The following is a 16,029-nucleotide window of genomic DNA, read 5'->3' as shown; positions in this document are numbered from 1 at the left end:
GGACCTCATCAAAGCAAACTGATATTACTAACTAGTCTTACAACCGCCATTCTTTTCTTCCTCCAAACCATCATAAGTACAATCAAAAGACCTTCCCCAAATGCTAATTTCAACACATTTAACAATTCCTACTCAAGAACCCTTGACTCCTTGTTGCTTGCAAGAGAGTATTCAAACTCCGAAATCTGATACTCAAACTCCTTAGAAACTAGACATCACCTCCAGGGTTCCCGAGACTCTTCTATCATTGCTATATCAAAGTCCAGGGGGAGCACAATGATTGTGGACATATAGAGGTCCTTGAACTCTGGGGAAGAAACTTTATTTCCATTGGGCATTTCTACTTAGGCTTCAGCTTCTGCCTTTGATGTTCTCAAATGCACTGATGAGCCAATTAATATGCAAACCAATATGGCTGCCCACTGTTGGATTTCTTCAGCTGACAGCTTATCTGTCATTGTGAGACACTTCACACACCCAGCTAGGAACCTCCAGGCACATGATAGTAAGTGAGTGAAATAAGGAGAAACTATAAATCAACATCAGAGAAAACGCAAAACACATCCTGACACTTGTGGAACAATCTGGGAGCACCAGAGTGTAGGGGAAAAAATGTGGATGGTGGAAAGTAAGTCATCACCCTACAAAGCCAGTAGGTCAACACAGGGAAAGTCTAACAAGAGAAACAGCACTGCCATTAACAACAAACAATGGTTGGGGCTTCCCTGGTGGTGCAGTGGTTAAGAATCCGCCTGCCAATGCAGGGGACACAGGTTCAATACCTGGTCTGGGAAGATCCCACATGCCATGGAGCAACTGGGCCCATGCGCCACAACTACTGAAGCCCACGCACCTAGAGCCAGCGCTCTGCAACGAGAGAAGCCACCGCAATGAGAAGCCCACACACTGCAACGAAGAGTAGCCTCTGCTCACCACAACTAGAGAAAGCCCGCGTGCAGCAACAAAGACCCAATGCAGCCAAAGATAAAAATAAATATATAAATAAATTTATTTTTTAAAAAATAAGAAAAATAAACAATGGTTAAGGAGGCAGAGAATGCTGAGGAACAGAAATCCAAATCCTTGGGAATAATATGCATGCATCTGTCCTCTTTCTCCTTCTAGAAGAAAACACTGAATGACTGTGTTGCAGTGCCCTAGTGCCATACATCTACCACTCCTGCCTAAAGCAATAAAAACAACCTCTGAGATTTCCAGAACACAAGCACTTCAAAAAATGAAATATCATGGCTTTTTCCTAAAGTCTTAAAAGGCACTAACAGCAGCTCACATCCTTCCTGCACCGACCCTTCCACGAAGCCTTCCCCACATCTCTAGCCAATGTTGGCCATGCTCTTCTCTTATCATGCAAGGTCCTGACATCCTGAACCTTTAGGAGATATGACTGGGGTTGACTGTCTTCCCAATTTGATTACAAGCTCCTCGATGATAAGAATCATAACTTTTCCTCCTTCTATCTCTCTTCTCATTTACCTTCCCCGACGCATCCACTAGCTCCCAGCCCAGAAGACACTTGGGAAATACTGTCAGTTAATCTAAATTGAAAAACACTATTATTTAATGGAAATTTGAAAATTCCCCTTCTCTTCTTTGGATATTCCTTCTATCCTTTAATTTCCTCTATCCCTTTTTCTAGCAAACCTCATGCTTTCCAAACAAGCTTTTTTTTTTTTTTTTGGCAAGGGAACCTCTAATCACTCAGCAAGCTCACTCTCCACACACACGTAGGGTTGATTCTCAGTTTGTGGTTAATAGAGTTGGTGTTCTTTCGTCAACCTTTGTTTGAAGATTTGAGGATTTACACAGAAGCCACTGGCTCTGTTTCCTTACAAGGTCATCTTGCCCCTGTCTGTATGAATCTCCAGTGGCCCTTCCTCATTTACCTCCCCCAAATGTTTATAGGTTGTCTTGCTTAATCCTTTACTTCAACCCAGCCCTTAATGACCACTTTTCCACCCTAAGTCCTCTCTGAGATCATTAGCTTCCTTCACAAGTTAGTGACAAGCCTCCGTGTTGCCTACAACCCACTTATAAGAAAATATGAGCTTCTAACCTAGGCATGTTTGTGATGCCACTGTAATTTTCTTATTACGTCTAGAGCTTATCTGTCTTTTCTCCTACACATTCTGCCCTCCTACCTCTTCTTTCCTGTCCTGCCCACCCCCTTACCCCTCACCCCCCAAGAAATGAATCGGTTTACCCAGCAGATTTAGTCTTACTTTGGCCAGCTTATCGTTTCAACGTGATTATGAAGTTGTTGGGCTTAAATACACAGTTTATTAATTTCCAGGCATTCATGATGTCTCCCTGTTGAGCGTAGTGTACATAGGTGTGCATGTGTCTACCTGTAGTAACTAACACTCTTGGAGTTTGTAGTCGTGCTGGTAACAAAAAAGATGGAGTCGAGGTTAATTTGTGTTACTAGAGAATCATAGCTTTAGAGGCGTAAAGAATGCTAGACTCCAACTTTGGCATTTGACAGATCGGGAAACAGGTAGAACAAGGTAAAAGGACTTGACCAGGGTCACAGAGCTAATCAAAAGAGGAACTCGGGCCACAGCTCAGAGCTGTCCTATTCCAGTCCATGAGGGCCCTTCCCCCTCCTATATGTCCCTTCCCAAGGGCTCATCCATGTGAAAACTCAGGATGTCCACATACAACCAAAATGCCTCACAGACCTGTAAACATGCCTAAACTGAGAAGATGGGGAGGTATGGTGTATGTAGCTTACGACACAGAGAATGTGCTGTGAAAATGATAGTAAAACTGTTATAATGAGGCTAAATTCAAATCCAAAGAGACTACACTACTCATCCTGCCTGAGCTGCCCATTCCTCCCCATAGCACATTTTTTTTAAAAGATGGATAGGTTTCCCAAGGCACCTTGTTGAGATGGTCCTATGATTTCCCTTTCGTTAGATCAATACAAAGTCATCCCTTAATTCTGTGAAAATAGCTCTTTCACACATCTCTGCACACACAGTCACACACACGTATAAGACATTGGCAGCAGGTACTTTTAATTTGCTGGAAAATATTTCTAAGAAGTCAAACAGCTCCAGCCCAATGAGCATGCCCTCCGATTGGCTGGCCAGACCAGTTGAGGGACCTGATTGGTCCCTGATCCTGAGGACCGATAAGAACGGCTATAAAATCCCTGGGTGCAGCTCTTGGGCCCCCAGTTTGCAAAAGCCAGAGGTGCAAGAAGCAGCGACTGCAGCAGCAGCAGCAGCAGCAAAAGCGCCAGCAGAAGCAGCATCAGCAGCAACAGAAAATTCCTCATCAAATCCTCACCTAGGCTCTCAGTGTATCCAGATCCACATCTTCACTCAAGCCGGGAGAGGGAAAGAGGAAAGGGGGGGGAGGAAAAAAAAAAAAAAAACCCAACAACTTAGCGGAAACTTCTCAGAGAATGCTCCAAAACTCAGCAGTGCTTCTGGTGCTGGTGATCAGTGCTTCTGCAACCCATGAGGCGGAGCAGAATGATTCTGTGAGCCCCAGGAAAGCCCGGGTGGCAGCTCAGAACTCAGGTAAGCGGCAAACCCAGGACCGGTTTCTCCCCCAAAGAGCTGTCCTCATTTGCCTCTCGCTTTTGCAACTGTGTCTGTGACGGCTGATCTTGATAATAAATGTGCTTCATGCCTGATGGCAATAAACTGCCAGTGTAATCCAATAGCCTTAGGAAGTGGAGCTCCTTTGTTTAATAAATTGCATGCAACTAACGAAGAAGCTGGGCGCTCTGCTGAGGGTATTTCATTGCATAAGCCTAGCCTGATTGCCTGAAATCTGGCACGTACCCTCTTGGGGGGGAGGGGGCGGGGGGAAGACTTGAATGTTGGCATGCTTCAAAGCGCTCTCTATACTTTCCAGAAGCTGAAGCTGATCTTAAGGTGAGACGTGACTTGTCTGATGCTGTCCCTCTTTCTTTACCCTGAAGACCCTATAACTTGACTTCCCTGCCCCTCCAGAGAACACACAGAAAGCTCCCTTTGCAGACTGATTTACGGAACCATAGCCCTCCAGTCTGACAAATCCAGGGCAGATTCAGAGAAAACCCTACACATCCCACCCTCGACACTGTTCCGTCTGTCCCTCCCTGCTCTCTCGGGCTCCATTCAGTCCCCACGCAGCCCCGTGGCTAGAGAGCCCCTCGAAAAGGAGTATCTGGGAAACGTAGCAGCTATTTCTCCAAGGGAGAGGTCTCACTCTAGCCCTGACTCCTTGAGCAGTTAATTGTGTATTATCTTGGTCTCTAAAGGAAGAGAGTCCTTAGGAAGCCGGCATTGACACCTCTGTCTTTGGACTTCGCTTGTCCAGCTTGCTCCCCTTCCATGACTGCTCTCTCTCCCCCAACTGTCAGCAAAGATGGGCTCGCAGGTGTCCAAATGCTGCAGACGCTGCTCCCCTCGGAAGAGCACAGGTCCCTGCCGAGAGGAGGGCTTTGCTTCACTTCCTTTTGTACTTAGTTGCTATAGAGATGCAGTGATTCACAATTCAAGCTTGCCAAAAACAATAGCAATCCTAATGCATATTAAAACTGCTTAAAGCAAAGTTATCATTTGAACCCGTGGAAATATATAATTAGGGAAATGACTTGTAACATCCCAGAGGCTGCGGGTGGTGGGAGGGGGAGGGGCCGCCTAACCGAACCGTGCTTTTGATCTCAGAGGAGACTCCTATGGTATGAAAGCTGCAGATCATTTCTCGCGGAGCTGCCTGCCAGAACACCCCTCTTCTGTAGGAGAGAAATTACTTTTATGGAAGATCTTATCCAGAATGTAGAAAGCCTCATGCAAGTTCTCTGCGGTTTTCTTCCAGTCTTGCACAAGTGTTGCCTTGGCCTGGTTATTCTACACCTGTGTTTCTCTCTTTTTTTTTTTTTTTTTAAAAAAAGGCTTTTAATATGAGAGAGATTATGCATACCTCTAAGCACTGTCCTATAGTGGGGGGTTGGGATGAAACATGAACGGATCAGATTTCTTTCTGCCAATAGGAAGGTAAGTTAAAAGCCCTAAATCAGAAGGGTCTCCTAGTGGACTCCTGGCAAATTCTTCTCTGCCATTTAGACCAAAACTCCATCCTTATGACTCTGGAGTGTATTTTCTGGAAGCCAAATGGATTCCCTTCTCCTTCCTCCTCCTGAACTTGACCACCTACCACTACCATCTACCTTCCCATGCTTTCAGCCTTTAAGGGGTGCCCTTGGATTCTGCAGAGCTGCTTTAAGCACTGGGCATGCCTCCTATTCCAACCTTACTTTTCCAGCCACCAGAACTGTGTGTGATGGTGAGACCAAGAGAGTGTATCTCAAAGGGGAAACTCATTCCCTTCCTCCATGTTCTCTGGTTCTTATAAGCAAAAGGGATCTGTCTGTCCCCTCTCTTCCTCACTCCCACCCCGCTCGGAATGGGTCTATCTACTGGCCCCATCACAGACTTCTAGGATAAGTTCTTCTGACCCCTTTTCCTTGAATTTTGCCTCCACATCAGCTTGATCCCTCCAGACTGTCCTCACCGTCTGACCCAGATTGCATGGATTTGTCTCTTTCAGCTGAAGTGGTTCGCTGCCTCAACAGCGCTCTGCAGGTTGGCTGTGGAGCGTTTGCATGCCTGGAAAACTCCACCTGTGACACAGATGGGATGTACGACATCTGTAAATCCTTCTTGTACAGCGCTGCTAAATTTGACACTCAGGTAATAAGACCTTGACCCCTGCTCACAACTGGCTGCTTGTCTTTAACAGTGTATGAGACTATTGTTCTTAGGAGCCGGGCTTGTAGGAAACCAGCTCTGCTTCTCAGCCTCCCCAGTCTAAATTCTCATCTCCAACATGTGTACACACACACACACACACACACACACACTTTTGGCCAAGAAATAGGTTCTATATAAGCCACTCTCCACCCACTCTAATGCACAATTGTAACAGGCTGACAGAGGCTGTCTTCTAAGGGAGGGGTGATGAGCGGAAAATCTTTGCCTCTTCAAGAGGAAATAAAAATGTTCTTCTAACAAAGAAGTTCTTCTCACGAAGAGCCAGCATACTAGCTTTTTTTTTTTTTTTTTCGTTTTTTTTTTTTTACTAGCTTGTGATTTGAGTTATCAAATCTCAATCCCAAGAATACAAAACCATATTATGGCTATTTTTAGGCTGAAGGGTGGTTGTTTATGGTCCATCTCTTTTTCTCGTCTCATTTCATTTCTATGTAGCTCAATTCTCAAGGTAGTCTAAGGGAATAGGGACTTTTTAAAAAAAATCCTGGTCGCAGGGTACAGTTCGCTTATTGCAAGGACATGCAGAGAGGGCCGTGAGACAGTGCCAGGGTGAGCCCCCTTAAGGTCCACATATCATAGGCCCTGTCCTCTCTTGTCAGCTCAAGCTAAATCTTGTCCTCCTCCCCCGCTTCCTCGGCAGGGAAAAGCATTTGTCAAAGAGAGCTTAAAGTGCATCGCCAACGGGGTCACCGCCAAGGTCTTCCTGGCCATTCGGAGGTGCTCCACTTTCCAGAGGATGATTGCCGAGGTGCAGGAGGAGTGCTACAGCAAGCTGAACGTGTGTAGTGTGGCCAAGCGGAACCCCGAAGCCATCACGGAAGTCGTCCAGCTCCCTAATCACTTCTCCAACAGGTACAAAATGAGTCCACTCGTGTGGCAGTTCGGGGGGAGGGGGAGTGGTTGGCCGGCAGAGCCAGACACAGAAGGAGTTAAATTGCCACGGTGATGCTCTTATTTTAGCTTGCAGTCTTCCCAGCTTTTGCAGGAAAAAAATATGTTTGTGATTGGTTGTGACAGCTTAAGCAGCCTGGATTTTTTTTTTTTTTTTCACTGTTATAGGAAAAGTCTCTCCATGCAGCTAATAGAAAACTTCATCTGCAGCATCCCTGGGTACATTGTCCATTTCCTTCCATAAGCCTGAAGGGAATTGTGAAGTTTATGGTAACAAGATTCTGAGACATCAAATTGGGCTGAAATCATGACTAGGCACAGTACAATTGGCCATCATGAAAACCTTGGTCAAATGTCATAATGCAGAGTTTTAAAGCTGCATATATTTGAGTCCATCCTAAGCCCAATCAGATATTTCACTGGGTAGCCCAGAGCGAACCATCTGACTTCGGTGGGACTCAAATTTCCTTTGTGAAAAGTGAAGTGGCTAGACTAGATGATTCCCATGGTCCCTTCCAGGTCTGCTATCCCATTTGTCTAGTCTAAGATTTCCTGGGATGATGTTCTGGTGATTCCCCGGATCACATTCTCATCTTAGTATTCTAAACTGATCCCAAGCCACTGAGCTAGTAATATCTGAGCATCGTGCCTTTCTGTGCCCTTGACTCACCGTCTTTACCAGCCAGGTATGAACATCTAAGACATGAGATGGCAGACATGCTCATTCCATGGCGTAGAAAGTTTCCTGGCAAGACCTGGGCTTCCCCATCTGTGGTCAAGTTCAGAAAGGTGCTGATGGGGCTAGCATGGAGGCGTGGCAGGTGCAGTGCAGAACGGTCAAGTTCAACCTACTGTGATGCCACTGACTTGACTCCTAGTCCTGAAGGGCTATGCATTCTTTGACTCTCCAGCCAAATCTGCACATATCCACAAAGATCAGACCGTATGTGTTATTCTGACCACAGGAGCGCTAACGCAGACTTACCTGATTAACTTCCTAGCCAGAGGCTGCCACCCTTCTTCAGATACTGGCAATAACCTAGTCCTTCTGGGGCTTACCAGTGGGTTAGTCGTGTACATGCGTGCAACTGGAAAACGGGAAAAGTAGCTCCTCCTCGGGGAAAGGTTAAGGCCTCTGACGTTAAACGTCGTACATTTCTGATTCACTCTTAACTACTGATCATTGTTCTTGAGAACCTCATGTCAGTTTACAAAAATCGTTTGTTCAGTCCTTGGAAGTGACTCTGTCATGGTGCTAACTGATGTTCTGAGAACAGGAAAATCAAATTCAGCATTTATCTCAAGCGCCCTGTCTCTTCAGTGTGTGTTTATGTGGTAGCTGGGGGGCAGGAATAGGTTAGCACAGTCATTATTATAAGGTTTGATCTTTAATGGTCCAGTGACAATTCATGATCTATAATATGGCATGTGGCCAGTTTTGAGACAACACTAGTATCTCTAATTCACCTGAGGTAGCATTTTCCATTATGAAGAGGAGGTCTTACAGGAAGGAGAATACAGATTCTGGACTGGTGATCCTAACCATCTAAGAGACTAGTAATAGGAGCTTTTAAGCAGGCCGCTGTTCTTTTCGATAGGTGCCTCGTTTTCACCACCTTTAGAAAGGGGTCACAGGAGTCTAGTTATCTCCCTTTATCATCTTAGAAGAATCATCCTGATTCAGGAAGGTCATCTCTTGAAGACTAGAATCCTCCATGCAGCTCTTAGCTTTCTCCAGTTACTTTGCTTGAACTGGCTAATGTTATTCCTGCTCAGAGCTAGAGGTTTCCGGTTCCATGCTGGGCTCGATTTGCTCTATTTAAGATCCTCACTCTTCTGACACATCCTGCTTTCCCAGCCTCTGTCCCACCACAGATACACACTACGTTGTGCCAGTTGGCAAAGAATTGTGAAAGGAAGTAGTTACAGGTTCATTCCACCTTCCTGTGACTTATCTAGCATGAGGTTTGGGCCTGGGAGAATCCAAAAGCCTGTGACTGGACCAGGAGCCAGAACAGGGAGGTTCTCCATGACAGAAATGCACTTAGAACACAAAGGATAGCTGGAGTGTCCCCCTGGCTGAATTTGTAAACTTTACTTTCAACCATGAGGGAAGCAGGCACGATTGATCAGGCAGGCTGGACGGCATGAGGCCTGAGAAGAAATTAAACCAATCCAGATCCAGATGGGAAAACTGACAAAGCTTCCAACTCTCTAGGGCATGGATAGGGAACAGGAAACAGAAGAATAATATTGATCAAGGGAAACAAAGGACTATTTATAAACCTTCACACAGAACGTTCCTAGGCAGTATGTGTGTATTTGGGTAAGCATGGCTTAAAACAGTAGCTATGGAGAATATCTGATCTTATTCTTTACCAAGGAAAAAAGTCAGTGATGGAATTTTCAAAGGGGGAGGAAAGAAACATGCTTTAAAGGTTCCTTCCAGGCTGGGTGATCTGAACACTTAGCCCATTAAGTCTTGGGAGTAGAACCCACCACCACTCCCCATAAAGATGAAGAAAGGCATCTTCTTAAATAGTTGTAACTCTTCCTGCCAAGGATGGGCCTTAAGCAGAGCTGAACTATTTTTTTGTTAAATTGAGAAGAAGCGTATATACTGAACCCCAGAAACATAAAATGTCATAGCTGGAAATGACCATAAAGGCTATCTGGACTAACTGCCTCTTTTTACTGATTAGAGAACAGAGACCCAGAGAGAGGGGTGACCTGCTGAAGTTCACACAGCTAGTGAATGACAGAGTTGAGCCTAGAATTCACATGGCCCTGAGCCAGGCTATTTGATTTCCACTTCAAAAATGGCAGCCAGTCAAACCTGCAGATAAAATCCACAATCCAAAAAATGGAATTCCAAGTAGAATGGAATAAATGCACCCCCTGGTGATCAACAATTAAATTTGTGTACATCTCTCACCAACAGCTATAGTAACATCAAGTCTTGGTCCAAGACAGTGATCAAGGACTACATGACAATTGCTAAGTCAACTTTCGCTGAAGACACAATCTCTTCAATAACCTCACTGACTGGCTTAGAGATAGGAAAGGTCTGTCTCATCAGCCCACACAACCCCAGAGGTCAATGCCATATTCTGGCCCTCAATAGAGAGGTGTGGGATTAATCTATTGCTTGCTCAGGCAAACGGTGTTGTCATCAAGGCAGCCTGATAGGTCTCCCACACTTGGAGGAGCCGCTACTGGAGCCATGGCTGTTATCTATTCCAAGGAGCTCTCTTAGCCTGCCCTTGCTGAGGTAACCAGCTCCATGGGAGAAGCTAAGGGTAGATTTGGGGGGAGTCGCTAAGAACAGTCAGGCTGGCAAGGGTCATCCTCAAGAAGCGCCAAGAACAGGTGGCCTATCGGGGCCGGCAGAGAAAGTAACAGTAAAGGTAGGCTCTCTCAGAGATGGAGAAGAGGTGTTTTGACAAAGTGGGGGCCAGAGGAACACGTCTGACCTTAAAGAGGTGAGGCGAGTTACAGAAGCTTAGTTTCCTTACTGGTGTTAGACTTCTTCATCCAGACTAGAGGTTTCAATGTTAATATAAGGAAAGATCATCCTCTCCAGCCCATTTGGAAGATCATTTGGTGTGAGCAGCTCTTTCTTTCTAGAAGTGGAAGGGTTAACGTCTAAGTTATAAAGTCCTTAACTGAGGGGCAGGAAGATGAGGGGTCAGAAACCTTTTTCTCTAGGATCTAATCACCGTTTGAAATAGACAGAGAGATCCAGGGGACCCACATCCTAGCAGAGCCCAAGAGATGCCTGGGGATCTGTGTGGGTGTGTAGATGTCTGAAGCTGATGGTACAAAGTAGTTTATTCTCAGTTTTTCCAAAACTACTTTTCTCCCCATTTCCCCATCCAAGTGAGATCTGCTTTGACTCATGTGCTTTATAATTCCAAAGGGTTGGAAAATGTGTCTCTGTGCCAGGGAATCCCAGTTTTAACAACAGCTGGATATAATCCTCCCTCATGGGAGCCAGGACTGTATCAGAGACCCAGACACATTTCTCCCTCCATCCCCAGCTTGGTTCTCCTCCCTCACAGAAGGGTGATGGCTTTGCTTCAGTGCCCACATTCCACTCTATTTACTGTACATCCTTGAAAGGACCTCTCTGGGGGGTTAAGTTATTCTGGAAAGATGTTTGATCCTGTGCTCTGTGAGGTGAGTTAAAAATAAACAGGTTTCTTTTCACGGAAGATCTTGTGGTCCGGCAGTCCTCGGGCTCCTCTGAGGAAAGGGTCTCTCCACATAAATGCTGCAGACCACCGTCATTAGGACAGTCCCTAATTAGTGAACACAGAGCTAATGGGTTCTGACATCTGCCACCTTGAAATGGACCAAATCCATCCCAATTCAAATTGGGAAATACCCGAAGTGTCTTCCCAAAGAATAGGACGAGTAATTTATATGCCTTAACTATTAGACAGTTTACTGATAAAAGGTCAATGACAAGGTTTAAGTGTGTTCTCTATGTCATACAGGACTCCATCTTTTTTTGGGTAGTTTCCATGCTGTCTAACCCATATGTACTGCTTTTTCAAAAACCTGCATCAAAGGGAGTGTTACCTATAGGACTGTTTGCTGTACAACATGTACACATCTTCTTCACGGTCATTTTCACTGTCATCACATCTTCCACGTGTGTGGAAACATGTCCTGTGACTATTTAAAATGATTAAACCATAGTCTTCAGGACAAAAAAAAAAAAATAGATTAGACAGTTTTATTCTTTCTGAGCCTAACAGTTAGCTGCAGCATTTTGGAGGCTTAAAGAACTTGCACCAAAGATGAAGGAAATTTATACCAAACACAAATTCTTTTGTAAAACTTACCAGAAGACCCACAGGTAATTTTTTCTTTTGGGAATCATGACATTGGAAAGAACTCTATTTTGAAAGCTCCATTCCCTCGGGGGCCACAAAATAAATCAACAGAATGACAGTGTGCAGGCACTATAGCCCTAGGACATGGGCACATGAGGGATACAAAGAATAAGGACACATCTCCTGCCTTCAATAGGTTTACAGCCTAGTCAGGAAAACAAAACCATCAGTAAACCATCAAATACTGACCTGTACGATGGTAACCCAATATCTATAAAACATCCCCAAAAAGGAGAGGGCAGTACAATCTAGAGCAGTGGGAGAAGGCTTCTTGAAACTACTGAAGCACAGACCACTAAGGATCACCAATCATTCTATTTAAGTATCCCTGTTGCCTGGCATTTGGCCCTCTGACCGCAATATACCTTTGCAAGAAGACTGGAAATCAGGTGAGACGATAGCCTGCAGAGAGGCTAGCCAAGTGTATGATAGGGAAATTAGACTGAGTAGAAAAATGCATGAGATACTGAAGACAGGGATCTCCTTTAAAAATAGAAATTTAGGGACTTCCCTGGCAGTCCAGTGGTTAGGGCTCCACATTTCCACTGCAGGGGGCACGGGTTTGATCCCTGGTCAGGGAACTAAAATCCCACATGCCACTCGGCACTGCCAAGAAGAAAAAAAAAGATAGAAATTAATCAGAATATGCACACACACACACACACACACACACACACACCTCCCAGCAAGAAAAAGAAAAATCGCAAAGAGGCACGAAAATAACTGCAAATGATTGCATCCATGTGCAATGACTATTAAAACATAAGTGTGAGTGTTGGGTCACCTCATACATTTGACTCAGTCCTGCTTCGACCACTAGCCCATTGTGTGACCTCAGACAAGTCACTTCAGCTCTCCCACCTTAGTTTCTTCTCTGTACAATGAAATGATGAAAGAGTTGTTAAATGGTCTCTGTGATCCCATCTAGCACCACAATTCTCTCTCTCTCAAACTTTTAGACATTGCCACGAGCCTACTATTCAAAGTACGGTCTCAGTCTCCTGAGCTCTAAACGTGGACACAGAGCTGTCTTGCACTGGGTGGTAAATCCAGGCAGCGCAAGCACTCACACGAAGAAGACACTGCCTAAAGGTTAGAAGCAAAAGCCACCTTCAGCTGAGGGAGGCAACTGTTCGTGGGTGCTTGATCTGGCCATGCAGGACGGGTGTTGACTGGAGCCCGGATGAAAGCCTGGGTCTTGCCTTGGCGCCCACTGAATGACCCTCTCTTTCCCAATGCAGATACTATAACAGACTCGTCCGAAGCCTACTGGAATGTGATGAAGACACCGTCAGCACAATCAGAGACAGCCTGATGGAGAAAATCGGACCCAACATGGCCAGCCTCTTTCACATCCTGCAGACAGACCACTGTGCCCACACACACCAGCGAGCTGACTTCAACAGGAGGCGTGCCAACGAGCCACAGAAGCTGAAAGTCCTCCTCAGGAGCCTCCGAGGTGAGGTGGCCTCTCCCTCCCTCATCAAACGCACCTCCCAAGAGAGTGCATAGCCGGGGAGAGGTATTCACAACCTCACCAAACTACGATCATTTTAAGGGTGTTCGCTCACCAACTTCGAGTGTACTGTGCCTGGTTTGATTTTTTTAAGTAGTTCCTATTTTCTATCCCCCCCTTAAAAAAAATTGCATGAAACTAGGCTTCTGTAATCAATCTCTCAACATTCTTCGATGGCGGCATTCTCACCAACAGAACACGTGTGATCTTTCTGCCTCTCCTCAGGAGAAAGTGGCCTCTTTTACCACTTTCCTCTACCAGGTCTTTTCCCAGCTCCCCTCCAATGACTCTCAAACACAAAACATTCATGTAATTCCCCAGACTTTGTCATTTGAAGATGTGGAACCCTTTAGAATGGTTGCCCCAGTAGAGTTAGCTGGTAAGAAGCAACTTAATTTAAATGCATGTCTTAAAACGCTCATAAAGATGCTCAGTGGAATTCGTGTTATGAATCTGTGCTGGCCATGGACGAATATGAATGTCATATTTGAATTCTTGATCTCTCATGAGCTAGTGTCTTACGGTCTTGATCCTCAATGTCTAATTTCCTTCCCAACACATTTACCAAATTGCTCGAGCCTGGCTCTCCAACCAGACTTGGAGCCTGCATCTTCTTGCATCTAATGAAAAACAGAAAGCTAACATCTCTACGTACTGTAACTGCTCAGAGCTTTAAAAGTATCTTTAACCATTGTCTTAAATCCAGAGAATCTTAAGGTCTAACTGTGGAATATAAATAGGTGAAAACTAATGTACTGTACATAAATTCCAGAGGACTCTGCTTAAACAAAGCAGTATATAATAACTTTATTGCATATAGATTTAGTTTTGTAACTTAGCTTTATTTTTCTTTTCCTGGGAATGGAATAACTATCTCACTTCCAGATATCCACATAAATGCTCCTTGTGGCCTTTTTTATAACTAAGGGGGTAGAAGTAGTTTTATTCAACATCAAAACTTAAGATGGGCCTCTTATGAGATAGGAGAAACCAACAGGTTTATCTGAAGGACCCCAGGCAAGATGTTAGTCTCCCAGCCCACCTCAACCCAGAGGCTCCTCTTGACTTAGACCTATCCTGAAACAGCTCTGTCACACCCAGCTGAGAACTACAGGGACCAAAAAGAGCATCCCTTTGGGCTTGGACCACTTAGAGTGTGATAAGGCCTGCTGTACCTTGGGAAGTGGCAGTTCTTGACTTTCTGCCTTTCATCAGTGCCTGGTACTCTGGCAGCCTGATGATGGGGTAGGAGGCTTTCCATCAACTCAATCAGGTATGAGTCAATCAGCCTTTGGGTCTTTAGTTTGGGGGACTTGGGGCTGAGGGGGTATAAATAACCCTGGGCTGTCCAGCCTTAATAGACTCCTCTTACATTTTTGTCCTGTAGCACGCTGCCTGCCAAAGTAGTCCTGGCAGCTGGGCCATCTCTGTAGGATTGCAAAAAAGAAAAAAGAAAAAAAAAAAATGAAAGAAAGAGGAAAACAAGAGCTGGCGGTTTGATCATGTCTGCCGTGATGTTTACAAGATGGCAACCACCAAAGCCAAATGATTAACCTAGCTATGAACACCAGTAGTTTCTCAGGGTCACTGTCCTTGAACCCAACGGTCCCTTAGGAGCGTCACTGCCCACCAAAGGTCAATGTTGAGAGAGGGAGAGGGAGGAGGGCTAGGACTGTAAGCGCCACTCCAAACTTGCTTAGGTAGAAACCATTGGTGCTTGACTCTCACTATAGGATAAACTCCAGATTTGCCCAAATTGAGTGTTAGGGATGCTGGTGGGAGGAGGGAGGGCACATCCCCAGAAAAACAAAAAGCAATACAACTTTACCACAAAGCCTTTAAAACCAGTAACGTGCTGCTCAAGGACCAAGAGCGAATGCAACAGACCCAGCAGCAGCACAAGCGTGGCTGCCTTTGTCCCCACACAGCCTCTCAGCGTGCTGACATCAGATTGTTAAGAGCGTTTTTATACTCAGAACTGTCCCATCCCCAGGTCCCCAAACATATGGACGCTGCCTTAGCCTCTTGGAAATCAGGTCGATCATACTCTAAGTTGACTATCCCTCTCCCTCCCTCACCCATTCCTACCCTGCAGGCAAGGCTGGCTTCTCCAAACCAGAAAAGCTATTACAGTTTTATGTGTTGTGTCCGTTTCTCAAACCCACTAAGCCAGGACCCCAATGCAACGAGTAGTTGAGTATTCCTAACAAAATTCTCTCTTACTTCCGTCCAGTGGATTCTCTTTGATTTGCTGTGACCTCTTCAAACCGTGGTACCCCCCCCTCCTTTTCTCCCCACAATAATATTTATATATGTATCTATAATACATATATCTACACATATGGAAAGAAGCAGTTCTCACAATGTTGCTAGTTTTTTGCTTCTCTTCTTCCCATCCTGCTCCCTCCAAGTCCCCCTTAAACTTCCAAAGCTTTGTCTTGTGTTTGCTGCACAGAGTGATTCCGGGGCTGACCTAGACCAGTTTGCATGATTCTTCTCTTGTGATTTGGTTGCACTTTAGACATTTTTGTGCCATTATATTTGCATTATGTATTTATAATTTAAATGATATTTAGGTTTTTGGCTGAGTACTGGAATAAACAGTGAGCATATCTGGTATATGTCATTATTTATTGTTAAATTACATTTTTAAGCTCCATGTGCATATAAAGGTTATGAAACATATCATGGTAATGACAGATGCAAGTTATTTTATTTGCTTATTTTTATAATTAAAGATGCCATAGCATAATATGAAGCCTTTGGTGAATTCCTTCTAAGATAACAAAAAATAATAAAGTGTTACGTCTTACTGGGTTTTTTTCCCCCAATGTCTTCCATTGTTATTCTTTAAAAAACTTCTTGAATGAGACTTTCTGAACCTGAAGTTAATGGCTGATTGGTTTCTTTAAAGTCGCTAATGAAG

The 16,029-nt window shown here is 44.8% G+C and overlaps 1 protein-coding gene across 1 annotated transcript; it reads left to right on the top strand.

Annotated features, from left to right (window-relative positions):
- Nucleotides 1–3,211: 3,211 nt before the first annotated feature.
- Nucleotides 3,212–15,722, top strand: STC1 (stanniocalcin 1). Its single transcript, XM_081238477.1, has 4 exons — nt 3,212–3,551; nt 5,572–5,714; nt 6,436–6,647; nt 12,829–15,722. Exons 1-4 carry the CDS (start codon nt 3,434–3,436, stop codon nt 13,097–13,099), a joined length of 744 nt encoding a protein of 247 aa, XP_081094603.1. The 5' UTR covers nt 3,212–3,433; the 3' UTR covers nt 13,100–15,722.
- Nucleotides 15,723–16,029: the final 307 nt, after the last annotated feature.

Source organism: Mesoplodon bidens, assembly GCF_964165515.1.
Source record: "Mesoplodon bidens genome assembly, chromosome: 6".
In the NCBI taxonomy this organism is placed as follows: Eukaryota; Metazoa; Chordata; class Mammalia; order Artiodactyla; family Ziphiidae; genus Mesoplodon; species Mesoplodon bidens.
This window is presented reverse-complemented; position numbering and strand designations above follow the sequence as displayed.

What these genes read in the sequence shown, in the direction of transcription:
- STC1 (XM_081238477.1), top strand. Translation starts at nt 3,434, where the DNA reads ATGCTCCAAAACTCAGCAGTGCTTCTGGTGCTGGTGATCAGTGCTTCT. An exon ending in GGTGGCAGCTCAGAACTCAG is followed by an intron (nt 3,552 to 5,571) that starts GTAAGCGGCAAA and finishes TGTCTCTTTCAG; the next exon opens with CTGAAGTGGTTCGCTGCCTC. An exon ending in CCTAATCACTTCTCCAACAG is followed by an intron (nt 6,648 to 12,828) that starts GTACAAAATGAG and finishes TTCCCAATGCAG; the next exon opens with ATACTATAACAGACTCGTCC.